This window comes from Triturus cristatus, chromosome 9 (genome assembly GCF_964204655.1).
Source record: "Triturus cristatus chromosome 9, aTriCri1.1, whole genome shotgun sequence".
NCBI lineage: Eukaryota > Metazoa > Chordata > Amphibia > Caudata > Salamandridae > Triturus > Triturus cristatus.
The window spans coordinates 933,100,438-933,118,856 of NC_140592.1; the positions used below are offsets into that span (position 1 = coordinate 933,100,438).

Here is an 18,419-nt window from a genome sequence, read left to right on the forward strand (position 1 = left end):
CATTTATTTATCTATTTATTGCTCTTTAACCCAATATATCTAAGTTGTAGGGACCACAAGGAGCAAGCTTTATTATCTAGACCAGCGCACAATGTTTCCTAAAATCTGCGTGGAAGGTCACAAGTCGAGAACAGACAATCCAAGCCCCATAACGAGTTAGTACTACTCAGCTAAATGGTATTCCTTTATCAGCTTCATGAAGGTGAAATTATGGGTTGCCACAACTAGGATGTGACTGAAAAGCAACACATGTTTCTGCAGCAGGTGCATTGACCCTTTGAGCTACATTAACTGTTATATTACTGCATTGTATACTGTTTGCCACGTGACTCTTTAAAATGAAAGTTTAATGCAAATATACGCGGAATGACCACTTTTATTAATGAAAGTATAAAACGAATTAACAAATATATGGCAGCATTCAGAAAGTAGCAGGATATACATCCTTCAATGAAATGCTCTTTGTCAACTTGTGTATATATATATACATATATCAACAAAATATATTACATGCATTAAAAACAGACAAAAGTTTATAGTACAGTTTTATATGACATTTATTAAAACATATGCCCTCGTATAACCAGCTATAAATTATAAATAATTTGAATGCATCTTGGGCACATATACTTCATTCCTGAAGAGTCACAGGGAAGAGGGCTGTTCCCAAACTACGAGAAATGAATGCGTAAATGAAGATTTCAGATTCAGTCTCTTCTGTGCACACGGGCATTTAGGACCAAAGAAATGCACTGCATGAGGTAAGACTGTGGGACTGTGAAATGAGGAATATCTGCTTTTATGGTGCGGTTGCTCCTTACATAAATTGGGGTAGAGTGAAAAAGTGGGAATTAAGGGTGCGCTCCCACCCAACGTAGGTGACCACCCACAAACACATGCATCTTAATTTGATTCAGTCTGCCAGATAATTCCCACCCTGGAGATTCAGACAAATTTGGGTAGCAAAAGTAAGCAATAAATTAATTTCCACGGTAGAAGTGAGGAAATACCACCCATATTTAAAGTTAAGAGTAGTGGAAGGGTTTATCTACAAGCAGGACGTTTTCCCAGTAGAGAAATCATTTACATGTGCTAATCCACATTAACACATCATTTACGCATGCAGAGTTTTCCATCCGTTGGAAATTCTGTATCTGCACTTTTTGTTTATTGGTCTATTTCTGAAGTACTCCTGAGATTCTTCAAGAGTCCCTCAAAGGTCCGTCTTGTACAACTGCATGAATAATAATGTTGGAACAGATTTTAGACTTTCAACCAAGTTTTGTTTTTAATTTGGGTCCATTAGTTATTTCTTAAACAAGTCAAAACTGTGGCAAATCACTCCTTGAAACATTCTACCCACAGTACTGGTCATTCTAGATCAATATTTGCATGACCCAGTCGTTTTGTGCATCAGTCCAAGGGCACAAATGTAAAAGCCCAGAATTTACATTAAAGATAGGAACTGTATCTGATTTGAAGCATTACGAATTCTGAAAGAACAGGAATATGAGAATCTTAAAGACAGGAGGATTTGTTGAGGGTCAAACACTGTTCTCAAGGGGGTAAGACATGATTAAAACAAATGACTCCTGGTTGAACAGACAAAAATCAGACAAAAAAAACCACCTAACGTCTCTTTCCAAGCAGGAAAATGCTACTATCAAGCAACAGCAATTGTAGCCAGTGTCACTCAATGTTCACCCATTTTCAGCCAACAACACATTGTGTATTCATCACTGAATTAAAGTGGTTGCAGGCACACTTTTACTGGCATGCTACATTTTGTACCAGTACAGGGCCAGTAGGAAAGTGAGTAGTTCAATGTTTCATGGCAACAATATCTTGCCAAGGGAAGCTAATTTCTATTTGAAGGGCTTTTCTTTGCTTACCCAAACTACCCAGGCCTTCAAATAATTTTAATCCATCAAATAATTGAATACTTATTAAAAGAATTCTTCTGGGAACAGTGCATTTATGGTTCTGTGGCTAGTATATGTGAGGAATTTGCACAAAGCTTCTCATCTATAACCCTGTTTTTGACCAACAATCAAATCTTTATGATGTGGAAAACCTCTGAAGGATAAAGATCGCTTTGCAAAACTGTGCAATGACTGCATCCTCAAAGAGGGCAAGGGGGGCCACACAACATTTTTTGCTTAGCTGGAGTGTGTTCACGTGTATCCTTCTTTGTTCACATTGTCCTTTCCTCAGGTTAGTGCAAGCTCTTAAATGATCATTTTTGCACATAAGTGCTTTGAGGCCCTGGTTAGATATGGTTGGCACTATAAAAAATCTTAAGAAACTTAACTGAGCACTTCCACCTTATAAAGCCTGGGTTCTTTAAACTTCCTTTTCCACTTGGCCTTAAATGTTCAGGGTTGAGGCTTTAACATTTCATTAAACAGTTTCAAATCATTCAGTTAGTTCATGTGCATAATTATCAAAATCCACTCAAATTATACTGTGGTTTTAGTTAGATCACAATATTAGAGGCAGCCTCATCCAGAAACATCAACTGAGTAGCACTAAGACACAAGTGGCAGTGTTGTAGCACCCAGTCAGATGGAGTACAGGCACAGCAGGTCTACCTTCAAATACTCAATAATACTGCATTGAAATGAAGATGCAGCGATTTGGCTACTACCATTATCCGTCTGTGTCATTGACATCAAGCCTATACAGCCCACAAGTTTCTCTATGTCTGGACTTTGAGCTCTAACAAGAAAGCTTTGCCATTATCCTCTTCAATATAGGAGGCCTTGGTTTTAGGATAACAGCACTAACATCCAGTTCTTTTGAACATTGTTTTTTTCACAAAAATAGTCAAGGTTCTCTATCTGAAACAAAATTACCTGTGACTGTTTTATCAAGGGACCTAAAAGTACATAGTTGCAGCCTGAATCTCAGAAGTTAACTGAAAGCCATAAACGAAAAAGTTTATGATTTTCACACATTTTAAACTTATTTAAACTTCACAACAATCGTGAGGACTAGATACAAAAGCATAGCCAAATCATACAAATCAGTGTGTATAATCTGTTGTTTTGCACTTATTCTTGAGGATTGTCTGGTGAGCAGACACTTCTAATAAGCAAGTACAGTAGGTTTGGACAGCTATGCATAACATTTTATTTTCTTATTTTTTTTCCTCCACAAACTCATTCCCTCGAATTATATACTGCTACTCCCCTTCGTAGAAAGTGACTTCTACTGGAATAGTTTTACAAGAGCTCACAGGGTGGGAAATACCATGCACACTCCTGGTGAATGCTCACAAGCTCATTAACTTGTGTATTTCATGCGTGTTGTGCATGTATCTCCGAAAAAGAGCCCCTCATAGGGTGCTCGTCAGGCATTACAGTGCCGGCTAGACTAGGAGCATGCCCTATGATGAAGCATGACACCCAATTGGGTGTGTGAGGGCCCTAATTCCCAAAGTGGGAGACACCCTGGAAAATTTTGCAATACCGACCAGGCTTCTACCTCTACTCTTCCTCAAGAAACTGCATACTGAGATTGATAGTCTATCTCCCCCCTTACCACATCCCCCTCTCAATCCCTAAAGGTCTTTGTAGGTCGACAAAAAGTCAATTGAACTAGCAGATTCAGTACAGAGTTCCATCTGTGCTTGTAAATCGCTGGAGATCCAATGTCAGGGCCTAAGAATCTTCATACAAACAACCCACACATATCTTTGCACCCATATGTTTAACAGACAAGCGCAAAAGCTCTGTGAATGAAACTCAATGAGTTTCTCATTTACTTAAAAGGAAATTCCAGTTAAAAACATAGATGTGTTCTCGTAGCACCCCACATTAGATATCTCAATCATAAGATTTTGATATTTTTTGTTAACTGGGCCTTCATTATGCTAGTGCTATGCCGTCTATAATTTTGAGGTCAGACAACTTAACTATCTCATAGCCTGCTCCTACCTCCCGCTTCAATTTTGCACCTTAGATGCTCCATATTTCCAGTTCTGTAATAGAATTCGAAGCATAGGACAAGCATCAGCTTTCCACAGAAGTCTACTTTTGAACGACCACAGAAGAAAAAAACCTTCAATGATAGAAACTCTGAATACATTATAAAATATAACCAACTAAAATGTTAATAATTAAAAAGCACACACATATATACCAAATTTATGTTCTGCTGCCAGTCTTTGATCGATACTGTGTGTCCCGTTTTATATGAAGCACAGAATAACTTGAACCGCCCAAATTCAATTGAAAACTCTTAATAAACGGATAGAAGAAAGTTTGTTTTAGACGTGCTCTTAACCCAACTCAAATCCATCTAAAATTCCCTTTTTGCAAGGAGTCGTCGTGAGGAAGACCAGCTTCATCCAGTTGTGGGAGATATGGCATTGCTTGTATTTTACAGTTCTCCAAAGTACTTATTTTGTGGCTGACGGAAGAGACCAGGGAAATTCCACACAAGACCATGCAGATCTCCTATCTGGCATGGCAAAGATCGGAGGAGCTCACTTTGACAAGACATGCAAGCAAGATCATATGTTCGATAGATGATCCATGTCTTACCCAACAAAATATTTACCAGCAGCATATATTGCTGAGTTATCAACATCTGTAAAATGAAGGTTGGCCTGCCAAAATAGGGGTTTTCTAGCACTTAGCCAGAATGTGGTTTAGCTCAGTCTGTTATAAAATATCATCTGTGCTACCCCATGGACATAAAATTCTCTTCTTGATGGGGATACACCAGGAGCCAAATAAGTGACTTAGATGACATTCGAGAATATCTGTCTTTCACCTTAGATCCAATCCTTCTCAACATTAAGGCATGGGAGATGAAGTACTGTTGTAAACTTCACTCCAGGAAATTTGTCTCTTTAATAACTGGGACTTCGTCATTGCCTACTTCTTTATAGACAAAATGAAAATCTTTCTTGGTCTCACACTTCAGTATGTAAGACTTTATCTTGTGAGGAAGAGCATCAGATGCAAGCTTCAAATATTTCTCGTCCACTAGAACAAATAGTCCGTACGCTTCATGGTCTGCAACCTCAAATTTCAGGGCGCACTGATGCGCCACGAGTTCCGCAAGTGTGTCCGGCTTAATGGCCAGTGTTCTCGTCTGGGCGTCAGGCTCCTGCAATGAGATGGTGATAAAGTCCTGGAAAACAAAAGAGAGCACGTGTTAGATTTCATTTTTGTGTGCATAACATCCTGCACAACCTTCAGAGTTTTAGTTTGCACCAAGCGAGCAAACATCTTTGGTCTCTTTGAAATGAAAATCCCCCTTGATTATTTATTTATACATTTTTATGTAGCGCGTACTTTATCCGAAGGAGTCAGAGCGCTTTACAAGATAACCAGTTTCATTACACAAGGACATCAGAGTACATGGATTACATACACAATATGAAACTGATACATGTGTCTAAACACAAAAAGAAACATTTATAATGGCGTGTAAGAGAGAAGTGCAATTTAAACTAACAGCGTAGATCTAATCTGCCAATATTGGCAGGAAGTGAGCACAAAGAGTATTGGCAGGAAGTGAGCACAAAGAATATAGAAACATCATAATGATATTATATAGCATAGCATTATGATATACAAAGGCAACAGTGTATACAGAGTAGACGATGGACAGTATATGAAATTATATACAATGGAAGTATACGATGATCCACTTCAGACAGATGGTGGGCCTACACACATGGCGGTCCCTTTGTCTGTAGCCATCAGGGACTGTGCCTCACACGTCTACATTATTTGTAATTATTTGTGATCAACTTGTATAGCTCCTAGAAACAGGCATAGCACCTAGGAGTAGTAGGGAAAGCACCTAGGATTAGTAAAGGATAGTTATTTTACAAGAACACCTATTAATGGAATGTTTAGTATACAGCTTTATTAGTTAACAGTGGATAATGAGTTTGACATCAGGGTCTGAGACCGCAGAATGAGGCAGCGCTGGGTACCAAGACCTTTCAGTTGAATTTGAGAGGAGGTGTTGTATAGCAGAATTAGGAGTGAAAACATCTTGGCAGTTACCTTGGCTGCACATGAAGTTAATGGTGATGTTCTTTCAGAACATAAATCCAAAATATGTCTGTTTAAAGAGAGTACACATTAGCTAAGGAGGGCAGCTACCAGACCCACCAGCTTGAGAGAAGCTGTGAGATGTGGCACTTGAGCAATGGTGGAAAACACCAGCAAAGATGCTTACAGAAAACATAGTCGAGAATAAAAAGGACCCGACAGGGACGCTTTTTTAATTTTTTACCTATTTAAACCAGCATAAGGTGCACCCATCTGGGATTTGACATTAGAGAGCACCCAAGCTGTGCCACCACACGGACATCTTTTGTGAAGCTGCACCAACAACCTCAGTTGACGAAGGTCTCCCATCCATAATAGACAACAGTCAGACTGAGAGACAAAGGAATTTGAGAAAAAGACCATCTTTTCTTTTCCTTTACTGCTTTTTTTCTTTGATTTGATTTATGCATTTGTAAAGCTTGCGCTGTCACTCCGGAAGAAGCATCCTGGCGCTGAGCGGAAGAAAGCCAAAGGGCGGAACTGGCGGGGGGTGGGGGGTGTGGGGGGGGATAGGGATAGGCAGAATTTGTCTGAAGATCCAAAAATCCATGTCTTCAGTGGCTTCCTGACCTGTGTTTCTGTTATCAGCAACCTCAGCTGTGTTGGCATGAGATTCCAGGCTTTAGTTCCTAATGCGGCTACAGTTTTTCCTCCCTTGGTTTTATACCTAAAACAGTGAGGTTTGAGGAAGTTTGCCGATGAGGATCTGAGAGTCCTGGGCGTGGTATAAGGGGTGAATCTAGCTGAGAGGTACGTTGGGCCTAAGTTTAAAGATGCTCTGAAGGTGATTATGAGTATCTTAAATAAGATTCTTTTATGCAGTGGGAGCCAATGGAGGGTTTTAAGTGCTGCAGATGCTGAGGACCTGCGAGGTAATTTCAGGACTAGGCAAGCCTCTGCATGTTGAACCACTTGTAGTCTCTTTAGCGTTTGTTTATTTGCTCCCGCTAAGAAGCTATTACAGTAGTCTAGACGCGAAAGGACCAGCGCCACCGCAACTATTTTCCTTGCAGGAAGAGGGATGAAATCGAAGAATTGTTTTAGTGTTTTGATTAAATTAAAGCAAGTCCCTGCTATTGTCAAGGCGTGTGCCTTAGCCTCTGCACATGCATATTTTCATTTGTCAAGATCAATTTATATGCTTATTTGAGCAAATGATCTTGCTTGCGTGTTAATAAATGTTGCTAAAACTGTTGTTGTTCTCATTGAGTGCCACTTACTCAAAACCGTTTCACCAAAGAATACCTGATTTTAGACTATCCAAATTGATAATTAGAATTAGCAATAACCCAGTACAAGACACCTTCTGCTTGTTTGTTTTTATTTGTGTAGAACTCTCACTGAGTAAAAACATCTAATAAAAAAAATCAAAGAGCAAACCAAAGGCAATTGTGATGAAAAATTTCAGATTTTCACTTATTAGGAAAAATGCACCTTTTAAGCCAATAGCAAACAAACATTTGTGGGACCCCTCATTGAACAAGTCCCACTTTAAAATCTCACTACTTCACAAAAATGTCACAGCACTTTAATTTGAGAAATTAATAGCTAAACATGGTCTGACCTGTCTTCACATCAGCAACTACTGACACAATAAAAAGGCAGCAGAAATGGGAGTTCACCAACTGTTTCCACCATTTAAAATAATCTCACAAAACAAGAATTGTAAAACCTTTCTGAAAACAGCACCTGCATAAAGTATTTTAAGAAATGTGGTACCTACTGCCAGATGTTGCTTTCATGTAAAATGATCTGTAAAATCTGAAAATAAATTTTACAAAGAACATTTCTGTTTCTGGGTCTGGGTAACAAGGTCAGAAATCAGTTTAAGACCATTATCTTCCATTATCTCTCTAGCCTTAAGATTGATGACAAGCATGATGTGACTTCCAAATGCCTCATCTTGTTGAAAAGGCTTTGTGCTACACAGCTGAAAAAGTAGAACAATTCCAAACTAGAGCAATGGATCTTGGAAATCCCCAAACTAATTTCCCTTGAAAAGAGATACAAGGCTTGAACGCTGAAACACGTTGATGATTTTTATGTTGCAGCACAATTCAAATAAAATAATTTTGCAGAGCAAGGAGGATATATATTTTAAATGAAAAAAAACAAAGGTTACAGGGACGTTATAGTTAGGCTCAGATTTTACTCATAGAAAACCAATGAAATTTAGCAGTTATATTTACCTGACCTAACTATAACCTACACTCCTTCAATGCACTGCTTATGACCTCACATATTACATCACTCATGACATGGCCAGAGACCTCACTGATAACATCTCAAATGACATCACTGATGGAATCATCCCATGACAGTGTTTCACAAAGGTTTCTGAGACTTAAAGATATATATCAAGCTACAGCATAGGTTAAATTACTATTCTTTCTGTACTAGTAATTAGTCATACTATTTCTAACATATCTAATCTGAGTGGATCTGTGACTATATGTATTAGTGTGTGAGCGGAAGTCTGAGGGGCTGTATGAGTATGTGAGTGGGTGTGTGAGTTACTGTATGGATGTGTTAGTGGTTATGTGAGTAGCTGTATGGGTGAGTGCTGTGTGAGAGGTTGCATAGGTGTGTAAGTGGGTGTATGGGTGTGTGAGTAGTTGTATGGGTAAGTACCTCTTTTAGTGTGTGTATAGGTGAGTGGCTGTATTGGAGACTAAATGTATGTATCAGAGGTTGAAAGGATGAGCAAGTGTCAGTGGCTGACTGGATGTGTGACTAGCTGTTTTTGTGAGTGAGTGGCAGTGTGAGTGACTGTATGTGTGAGTGATGGGTGTGTGAGTATCTGTATGGGCAAGTGAGTGGCTGTGTGAGTTTCTGTATGGGTGATTGAGTGTGATTCTGAGTGGCAGTATGAGTGATTGGTTGCGTAAGTACTGGTATGGGTCTGTGAATGGGTATGTGACGGGTTGTGTGGGAGTGGGTATATGAGAGGTTCTATGGGGGTATGAGTGGGTGTTCTGTGGATGATGTAATCAGTGATGCCATTGGTGATGTCATTTGAGACATTATCAGTGATGTCACGGACCACGTCATGAGTGATGTAATATGTGAGGTCATGAGCAATGCACTGCGGGGTCGTACGTTATAGTTAGTTCAGGTAACTAAAACTGCTGAATTTCACTGGTTTTGTACGAGTGAAATCTGAGCATAACTATAATGTCCCAGTAACCTTTGTTTTTCAGTGAATTTCTACATTTTTAAAAATTCTATTTCCTAACTATAACATCCCTGTAACCTTTGTTTTTTTAAGTGGATTTCTAAGGTTTTTTAATTTTATTTCCCAAGTGTCACCTGTAACCTTTGATAGTGAGAGTGTGAGTGAGTGCATTAGTGTTTCAGCAGGTCGGTGATTGAGTGTCTCTGTGGGTGTGTGAGTGTCTGAGTCTGTGCAGGAGTGGGTGCATGAGTGTCTGAGTGGGTCTGTGAGTGTTAGTGGGTGTGAGTGGGGTTGCAAGTGTTTGTGTGTGTGAGCAAGTCTGTGAGTGAGTATATGCTTGTCTGAGTGGATCTGTAAGTGTGTGTGTGTGTGTGTGTAGTATAGGGATAGTTGCGGAAGACATTGTGACGCGAAGGGTTAATTAGTCTGAACAGGGTGGATGGCCGATAATTTATGCAGAAAAAACGTGAGCAGTACAGAAGGCTCACACTGTTGCATCTAAGCTTGTTTTTTCAGCATTCCACAGACGTGACTGTCTGCAGCTAGGTGTAATAAGAAGGCACGGGAAGCGGGAAGTGTGGGAGAGAGGCAGCCGAAGGTTATGTTGACCCTGAGAAAGAGTTCAGGAAAAAGCCAGGAGTGTTAGGGCAGCCTAAGGATAAATTCTGATAACAAAGCTAGAAATTGCGAGAAAGGAACAGAATATGACATAAGCCAAGCTTCAGGATATTTAAAGACGGAGACGCGTGCGAAGGAACTGAAGCTCACTGATGGGGATGTGCAAGCTGCCATCGCCCATTGCTGCCTCCCTGGCTGTGCTGTTCCTTGGCTGTGGTGCTCGAGAGTGAGAGGGACTCGAGAGGAAGAAAAAGGGCTTCCCAGCACTGTGGATGAGTTAAGTTCCACCTAGGGATGATGGGCCTTTATTTCACTGCTTTATTCTATTGATTGAGACATCAGAGTTATATTTGCACGCAAATGTATTATGCTTCATTTAGATTCTTGTGCCTATAAGACTGTTATGAATATTCCAATATAATGTAATATCCACCGTGCATTTCATAGTCAGTTGATTAATACTGTTTTACAAGTCAAGAGAAAGGGAATGGTATTCCAACCGCTACATGGCTTTAATGAGATATTTGATGCTAAGTAGCTAGGCTTCCTGAATGCTGATCCAGTGAACAGTATACTTGTGTATATGATCATAGTTTCTTCTAGTGAATCTGACCATTTAATCATTATTATGAAAACATATCAAGGTACCTTGCTTTGATTCTAATCATATATTTACTTTACCATTTCATTAAAACTGAATTGTACACACACTATTGGTCTATTGCTCCTCATTGAGTGTCCTTATTGACTTATATTCGAATATTTGGATTGAGTGACGGCTGTCTGTCCACTACAGTGTGCGAATCTCTGAGTGGGTGTCTGAGTGGGGGCGTGAGTGTCCGAGTAGGTCTGTGAGTGGGTGTATGAGTGTCTGAGTGCTCCATTTTGCCATCTTCTGCTCTGTTTTGTCTTTTCTGCTCGTTTTTCTGCCTTCTGTTTTGACTTTTCTGCTTGTTTTTCTCCCCTCTGTATTGCCTCTTGTGACCTCAGGGACCACCGTCTCCCCGAGGCTTTACTGATATGGAGCAGGGGAATGAATGGACACACCCTCCTGGAGCTTTTATATGTCCCAGGGACCACCCCCTCTCTGTGGCTAACTTATAAATGATGCGGGGGCTGTGCGGATCCCCCAGGGACCACCACCTCCTCAGGGCCAAACACTTTATTTAAAATGGGTGGGGGGCCAGCCTTAATTCAATGCAGTAAGGGGGCTGCCCTGCCCCCCTCCTTTGTTGTTTGCAAGCCAGCCCCAGAGAGGTGGTGGTCCCTGGGGCCGTATATGGTCCGGGAGGGGAGATGCGCACCACCCTCCTACTTTATCATGTTATTTTAGCCCTAAGGAGATGGTGCTCACCAGGGCGTGGGGGTCCATGCAGACCCCGCACTATTATTAAATTTGCCCCGGGAAGGTGGCGGTCCCCAGGGCATGGAGGTTCTGCAATGCCACCCATTACTAACAATTTTGCCTCAGAGAGGTGGTGGTCTCCAGGGACCGGGGGACGTCCACGCGGGCACCCCTTCACAATTTTACATTTTAAAGCATGACCCCCCCCCTCTGCATTATTTTTTAAATTAATGCCCCTGGGAGGTGGGTGCGATGTTGCAAAAGCAAAAATGGAGTGCTGTCACTGAGACCTCAGGAAGAGAGCCTGTAGCAGTGTTATATTTTGTGAGCATCTTTTGAGCTTTACTTGGATTAACTGCTGATGACCCTATGGGTGAATACAGTTTCTTGAAGATTGAATGCCTAGCGATGTACCTTGCTGAACTTGAACATCTAGAAATGTACTTAACCAAGGGCACTGAAATACCCAGAGATAATAATCAGTGTTGGAATGGGACAGAAATTAGGCCCAGATACCAAAATAAAAGTGGTTCCCAACACCGAATTGGAAAGCTAAAAACGTGGCCCATGTTTGCAAATTCGGGGAGTTTTAAACTCGTAAAGATACGTTGTATAAGTGTTTTGCAAGGTCTAGGATGGAGCCTGCATGGATTTGAGTGTGTTACAGGAAACGCCGGTTTTAATAGCAGGTAAATCAATAATCCACAAATGGCAAAGCAAACCACTAAACAGGCCCCCAAACAGCCAAAAAACAGGCAATCACACTGTCCTGTCAGACCAGCCAATCGGGCACTGCCTGATTGCTCTATAGGCCAGTCTGACCCTGAAAATAACCCCGTCTTCTTCCATTGCTAATGAGATGTAGTAGTTGTCTTCCTGTGTTATACTACATTATTTGTAATTGTGTGGTAATGAGAGTAAGGCCTTCTGTTTGCCTAGTCAAGGTGTGACATTGTGAAGAAGAGTCCATAGTATTCGAATACGTGAGAAAATTTGTCTTAGGGTGAAAATGGATTTAAGGAGTTCTTGTGATTTGGTTTACGTGACTGTCAGGATCCTGTGATCCTGCTATCAGGTGGCACTACATGAGGACTTTCTGTGAGCCTGCTACTATCATGACTACTAGTTTGGAACCTGTGCTGAACTTCAGTATTCAGACTCTCTTGGGCATCAGATCCACTCCAGATTCCATGACAGGGTTTACTTATCAACCACTAATGCATTATGGTACTGTTGGTGAATCATATTATTCTTTGAACTCGGTCTTACCTCTTCCAGCATGCCCATGTGCTCCCTTGCACAAATTCTGGTCATATTACGATACAAGATCTGATCCATCTTCCCTTCTGGATTTGTGTTCTGTGCACTGGTTGCTCCTTCAGGCAGGGATCTGGAGGAAGGACTTTGACTGCTCTTACCTGCACTGTACTGCAACCAGCTCGAGACCTGTGCTGAATTACAATCACCCTGGTGGTTGTGAGAAGGGATGTAACTCTGGCTTCTGCTTCCAGAACTTGTGCTGTTGCTTGGAGCTCCTGCTTTCTTCTCCAATTGCCTGCACTGCTGAATCCTTGATACCTTGACAGAAATTCCTGGTCCCTGCTACTGATTTTTGTAGTGTCCTGCTTTCCTGTGGTTGCCCCATGCAGCAGTGTGCTTATGTGTTTCCCTTGTTTCTCAGTCTCTCTTTCCTTTATAGCTTGACATCCTGATTTCTGTTTATTTCCTGCTGGGCTTCCTGACCACGTACTCGCTGAGCTGCCAGCTATTCCCTTTATTTCCTTGTTCTGAATCTCTGTTCAGTCCTTGTTCTGAATACCTGTGTTTATCCCATGTACCAGTAGGGCATAACGTGTTCCAGTGCCTGTTGGGTACATCCTCCAATCTTCATTCCAATTTCCATGCATCAGTACGGCTTTACTTGTTCCGCTGGCTGTTGGTTCCATCCCAGAATTCCTTGCTCTGAATCCTAGTTCTAGTTTCCCTGTGCCAACGGGCCATTACTTGTTCCAGTGATTGTCGGGTACAGCTTGCCCATGATACCTGTATTCCGGTTCTTGATTTCGGAGGCCCTTTTCATAATTCCTGGTCTTGTTTTTTTCCTGGTCTGCTTGGTGTTTGTCCTGTATTCTTGTTACTCTTTCCACTCTGCTTTTCTGTTCCACTGCAAGTTCAGTCGACTTTCTGTTGCAGTCCATATCCATTTACATGTGATCTCTGGCTTGGTCTCCATTCCGATCAGGTAATTGAAAAACAAAAGTTGTTGCACCCAGGTCCTTTGGAGTCTTACCCGTCTCAGTGTGGTTGTCAATCTTGATCCACCTTGCACGGAGTATAACAGTCTCTTTAACGCAGGCCTCACTATGACTGCGCTGCATGACTTTGTGTTAAGAGCAATCTGCTGGCGTCAGTCCTAAGGACTTTCCCTAGACTGGCAAGAGACCTTTTGTTTATATACTAGTCCACCCCTTACTTTGATGTTACCTTGTTCTTGCCTAGCTCCTGTCCTGTGTGGTTTAGTGGCCTCAGTTATACTTTGAGTAGCCTGGAATTACATTGCCTTGTCTTCTTGTTAAATGTTACCTCTGTAATCACTTGGCCCTGCCTTCGCTCGCTGATGGCCTCTTCCAGTGTTTATAAAAAAAAAAAAACAAGCACATTGTTTCTTGTACCAATGTACAAGTAATATTTTGGGCGACATATGGCTGGCTATTTCGAAAAAACACAATCCCCAAACGAGCATCTCAATGACTTATCGTATGGCCCGTAATAAACCACGAACAGATTTGAGGTTCACAAGATGCTTTTCTCTTTGCTACCAGTAGATGGCGGCATGATACAAAGTATGAAATCTAAATTAGGTTCAAACTGGAAAATGGAAGCAATACTAGTTTACCTGCTGAAAGTGCCACTTAAAGATCCTACATATTTGTTTGAAGAGACCCTTTCCCGAAGAGCCATGCTATGATTAGAATGCTTCGACATTTTTATATTGACGGTTTTCTGATGCCAACAAAGTCACAATTAAACTTATTCAGTATATTCGGTGTTCTTTGTATTCATCTTTATATTTAACATTTTTGTTCTAAATCCCTTCTGCATTACTCTGGCGAGCCGCATTCGGCCCCTGGGAGCCAGTATTATTGCTCAGGATCCAAGCCAGGGGCACAAGTTTATTTTTGTTTTTTATCTGCTAAATCAAGTAAGCAGTCATCGTGCTGAATAAAGGAATACATATCGGTATATTTATTGTTAAACGTTCTCGGTTCAACTTCCATTTAATCTTATAAAAGCACAACTAAATAAAACACGCTCAGTTGCAGACAAACATCAGAGTAGGCATCATTCCACATTCTGAATAGTTGCTGATGGATTTTTGAGTAATTATATAAAGGACTATTACAAATCTAATCATTTATATCAATCTTCCAAATAATTAATCTTAAAACAATCAAATGAAAAAGGGACAAGTTAATGTTTAAATCAAAATCCCTTTTGATTTGATTAAAGCCCTTTGGATTCGATGCAGAAAAATGTAGTAAAATGCATTATAGATTTGATAACTTTAGATCAGGTCAAACCTTGATAAAAATGTGTTTCATTTTATCATCAAAAATCGGGTTCATGTTGAGGTGACAACACTATTTTGATTGTCGCCTAAATGTGTGCTTGAGCGTATGAGAACATAGCGCAATTGATAAATATGTTTTAATATAATATTGCTTCTTTTGCTGGTAAATTTTAAAACATTTAAGTGTAATACTCAGTACTTTCATTCCCAAATATTTAGGTATGGTTCCCCCAGCAGACATATTCACCATTTTAGGCATACCTCTCTTTGTCCAATAATTCGCCTACCTATTGCAACAACTTAAGTATGGTTGCGCTATTAAAGAATTCACTATCCTATTTCCTTAAGAATTAAGTTCCTTGCCTCTACCCAAGAATGCAATATTCTATTTCCACCATAAACTGTTTGTGCTACCCTTGAATTATTGTGCAGTAATGGGTCATCTTGTGTATTATCGATTAACTTACTATAACACGTATGCTTCGGAAACTATGAGATTACACCAGATGCCATGGATTTGTGCTCACTGAATTAGCAATCGTGTTTGGAGCTGCTTTTGCGTTGTTTATTTGGGAGATTAGTAGAAGGCTGCATTTTCATTATACCCTCGCTATCACAGACTGATGAGTTTCAATTATCTCATAAATCGTATTTCTCTTTGCCAGAGATGGATATGCAGTTTGGTACTTTGCATCTATGTTTGCTCACAGGAATTGAATCTTGTGTCTCAGTGGCAAGTAGGAGGGTCAGTGTTTGCAGATGATCTTGAATTAGGCATTACAATGCAGATCCCGGAAACTGTGATGGCTTTATACCAACCACTAATCTGTGCATGCTCTGGCCTGTGTATCTCACTCTCTGAGGTATCAAGGCAGACCACCAACCCTCAAGCCAGTGGCTCAGCCTACTTAAGCCTCTGGTAAATGTCAGCTTGAGTGACTGCATATTGCCTTTTTTAATTTTTTTTTACATATTGTATTGATTTTCTTAGTTAACAAACCAATGTGTCATGAATCATACATTACCAAAAGCATATAGGTGGGTGCATTGTACTGTAATCAAAGGGCGGATGTACACCTTACGTATATCCTATAACAAGATGTATACACAGTCGGGAAAATAGTAATGGGATTCTAAAACACAGTAACAGTAAAATGCGTTAAGGATAGAATACTAAGTTCTATGCCAAATAAACATTGCCCTCCTGCCTCCCTAAGAATAATAATTTAGAGTTTCCCAACCCCCTCCCTTCCCCCTACTCACTTCAGTGTTTACATAGGCCAATTGGTTGATGGTTTAGTCTTTGCGTGTGTATTCTTCATTATATGGCTTACAGGTGTACATATCTCTGCTTTATTATCACTTAGAGGGATCTGCTATTGATTTCTATGTCTAATTTAGTAGGTAAGTGCCTGTATTACAGAGTCTTAATATAATGAAGGTTCAGAGGATATAAAAATGTTCTAGCATTGAGTCCCACTCTAGTGAAATTGGGGTCTTCCGCCATCCCCTAGCATCTTCCGACCTTATTCCCATGCTTTCTGCCCTTCCCCATCTGGCTACTTCCTTCCGCCAGGGGAGTACTGTAGGGGCAGTGAAGATTTCCACTGCATTGTGATTGAACGTTTTGCCAGTATCAAAGCCAAATTGGTAAATTGAGTTTGTTCTGCTGCATTTTGCTCTTTCACAAGGTGCACATCCACACACTAGGAATTCCCTTTAGTACCAGTGTTGCCTGATGTGATAGTAAGACACATTTGAAGTGAGCACAAGGCACATTCTAGGTTCATCAGTTCCTCTCTCCTTCCATTGCTGTTGTAAATTCCTTTTGAAGCAGACTTCTGCTATTTCATAGCATATCATATATGTTCCTGAAATTGATTTCACCAATGGTTCTTTGATAAACTTTGTCCAGGAAAGATAAAAACTTTATGGTTTTTAATTTGAAGCACACTTGTAACAATTATTTAAACATAGGTGGGATGTAATTTGGGTTTTGGTAGCTAATGTTTTATACTGTGAACACTCTTTCATTCCTTTATTTCATCTTCTTTTTTTGTTCCTTCTTTATTTTTTCTTTTCTTCTTTCTTGTCTTATTTTTCTTTCTTTCTCTTTTGCGTGCCCATTTTCTTTCCTACTTTTTTCTGCTTGGCCTTCGTCCCGTTTTCTTTCCATCTTTTCTTTCTTCCTTTCCTTATTTTTGTCTTGGCTTATTTCCATTTTATTTCTTTTTTTCTTTTTCTTTCCTCTTTTCTTTTCTCTTTTTTCCTCGTTTGACTTCTTTTGTTCATTCTTTCTGTTGACATACTTTTTTTCTTTCCTTCTTTCTTGTCTTCTTTTCTTCTTTCTTTTTGCTGTCATTCTTTTTCCTTTCCTTTTGGGCACCTTTATTTCTTGCCTTGTTTACATTTTTCCTTTTCCTTCTTTTTAGCATTTTTTACTTCTTACTTTCTTTTTGCCTTTTCTTTCCATCTTTCTTTTTTGCTGTCTTTTTTGCTTTCTTTCTTGCTTGCCTTCTTTTTCCTTTTTGCCTTCTTTCTTTTCTTTCCTTCTTTCTTTATTTTCCTTCTTTCTTTCTTGCCATCTTTGTTTTGTGTCTTTCCGTTTCTTTTTCCCCTTCTTGCTCTGTTTCTTTCTTTCATTCTTTCCTTCTTTCTTCCTTTATTTTATCCCTTCATTCATTGGCCTTTTTCTTTTTTGCCCTCTTTCCTTCTTTTTAACCTTTTCTTGATTTCTTTCCTACTTTCCTTCTTTCTTCCTTTATTTTATCCCTTCATTTATTTTATCCCTTCATTCTTTGGCCTTTTTCTTTTTTGCCCTCTTTCCTTCTTTTTAACCTGTTCTTGATTTATTTCCTTCTTTCTTTCATGACTTATTTCCTTTTTCTTTCCTTCATGTTTTTGCCTTCTTCCCTCCTTTCTTCCTTCCATCATTCTCTTTTTGCCTCCCTCCCTTCCTTCCTCTTTGCCTTCCATTTTTGCCCTTCTTCCTTCCTTTTATACCTGCCTTTCTTACTTCCTTTTTCCCCTTCTTTCTTGCCTTCTTTCTCAAAGGCGAGGCTAGCAGCCAATGCCAGACCAATGGAGTTTTTTAGGTCTGTGTTAGCCAAGACCTTTCATGTTACTAAAAGTATGTATAACATAATTGCTAGGGGTTTTCAGCCACACTCCATCCATTTGTCTGTGATTGTGCGATTCACATTTTCCTTCCACTCAATCCAGCATCAGTGGCCATGTAGCCCACTTCAGCCCTTGATTGACTTCACTATGAGTTACGGCATACTGCTCTTTCACAAGCAGCACTTCCACACACAATGAAGTTCCCTTTAGTTCTGGGTGTACCATGGTAATGTGTACTTTTTGAGACCAGAAAAACACTTTTCCTTTCGTCATTGTTTTCATTTATTTATTTGGTTTTAGACGTAATGAAGGCCTGGTAGCTTCCTGGACAAAAAGGTTTTGCAAAAACCATGACAAAACAAAAATTGCCAAAAGGCTGACAGCTAACACCAGACCTATTGCCTTTGTCAATGCTTTTTTAATATGGTCATGTATCAAACATGTACACTTAAAAGATGTTTAGAGAAGTGGTACTGAAAGTTGTCCTTACAAAATACACTATAATTTAATAAA

The 18,419-nt window shown here is 40.0% G+C and overlaps 1 protein-coding gene across 2 annotated transcripts in view; it reads right to left on the reverse strand.

Moving 5' to 3' along the window:
- Nucleotides 1-358: 358 nt before the first annotated feature.
- Nucleotides 359-18,419, reverse strand: part of RIN3 (Ras and Rab interactor 3) — a 477,167-nt gene continuing 459,106 nt past the window's right edge. For both annotated transcript variants that reach the window (XM_085626503.1, XM_085626504.1), the window contains one exon: nucleotides 359-5,142. In XM_085626503.1, the coding sequence (XP_085482629.1) occupies nucleotides 4,837-5,142 (306 nt within the window). In that variant the 3' untranslated portion in view covers nucleotides 359-4,836. The remainder of the gene's footprint in view (nucleotides 5,143-18,419) is intronic.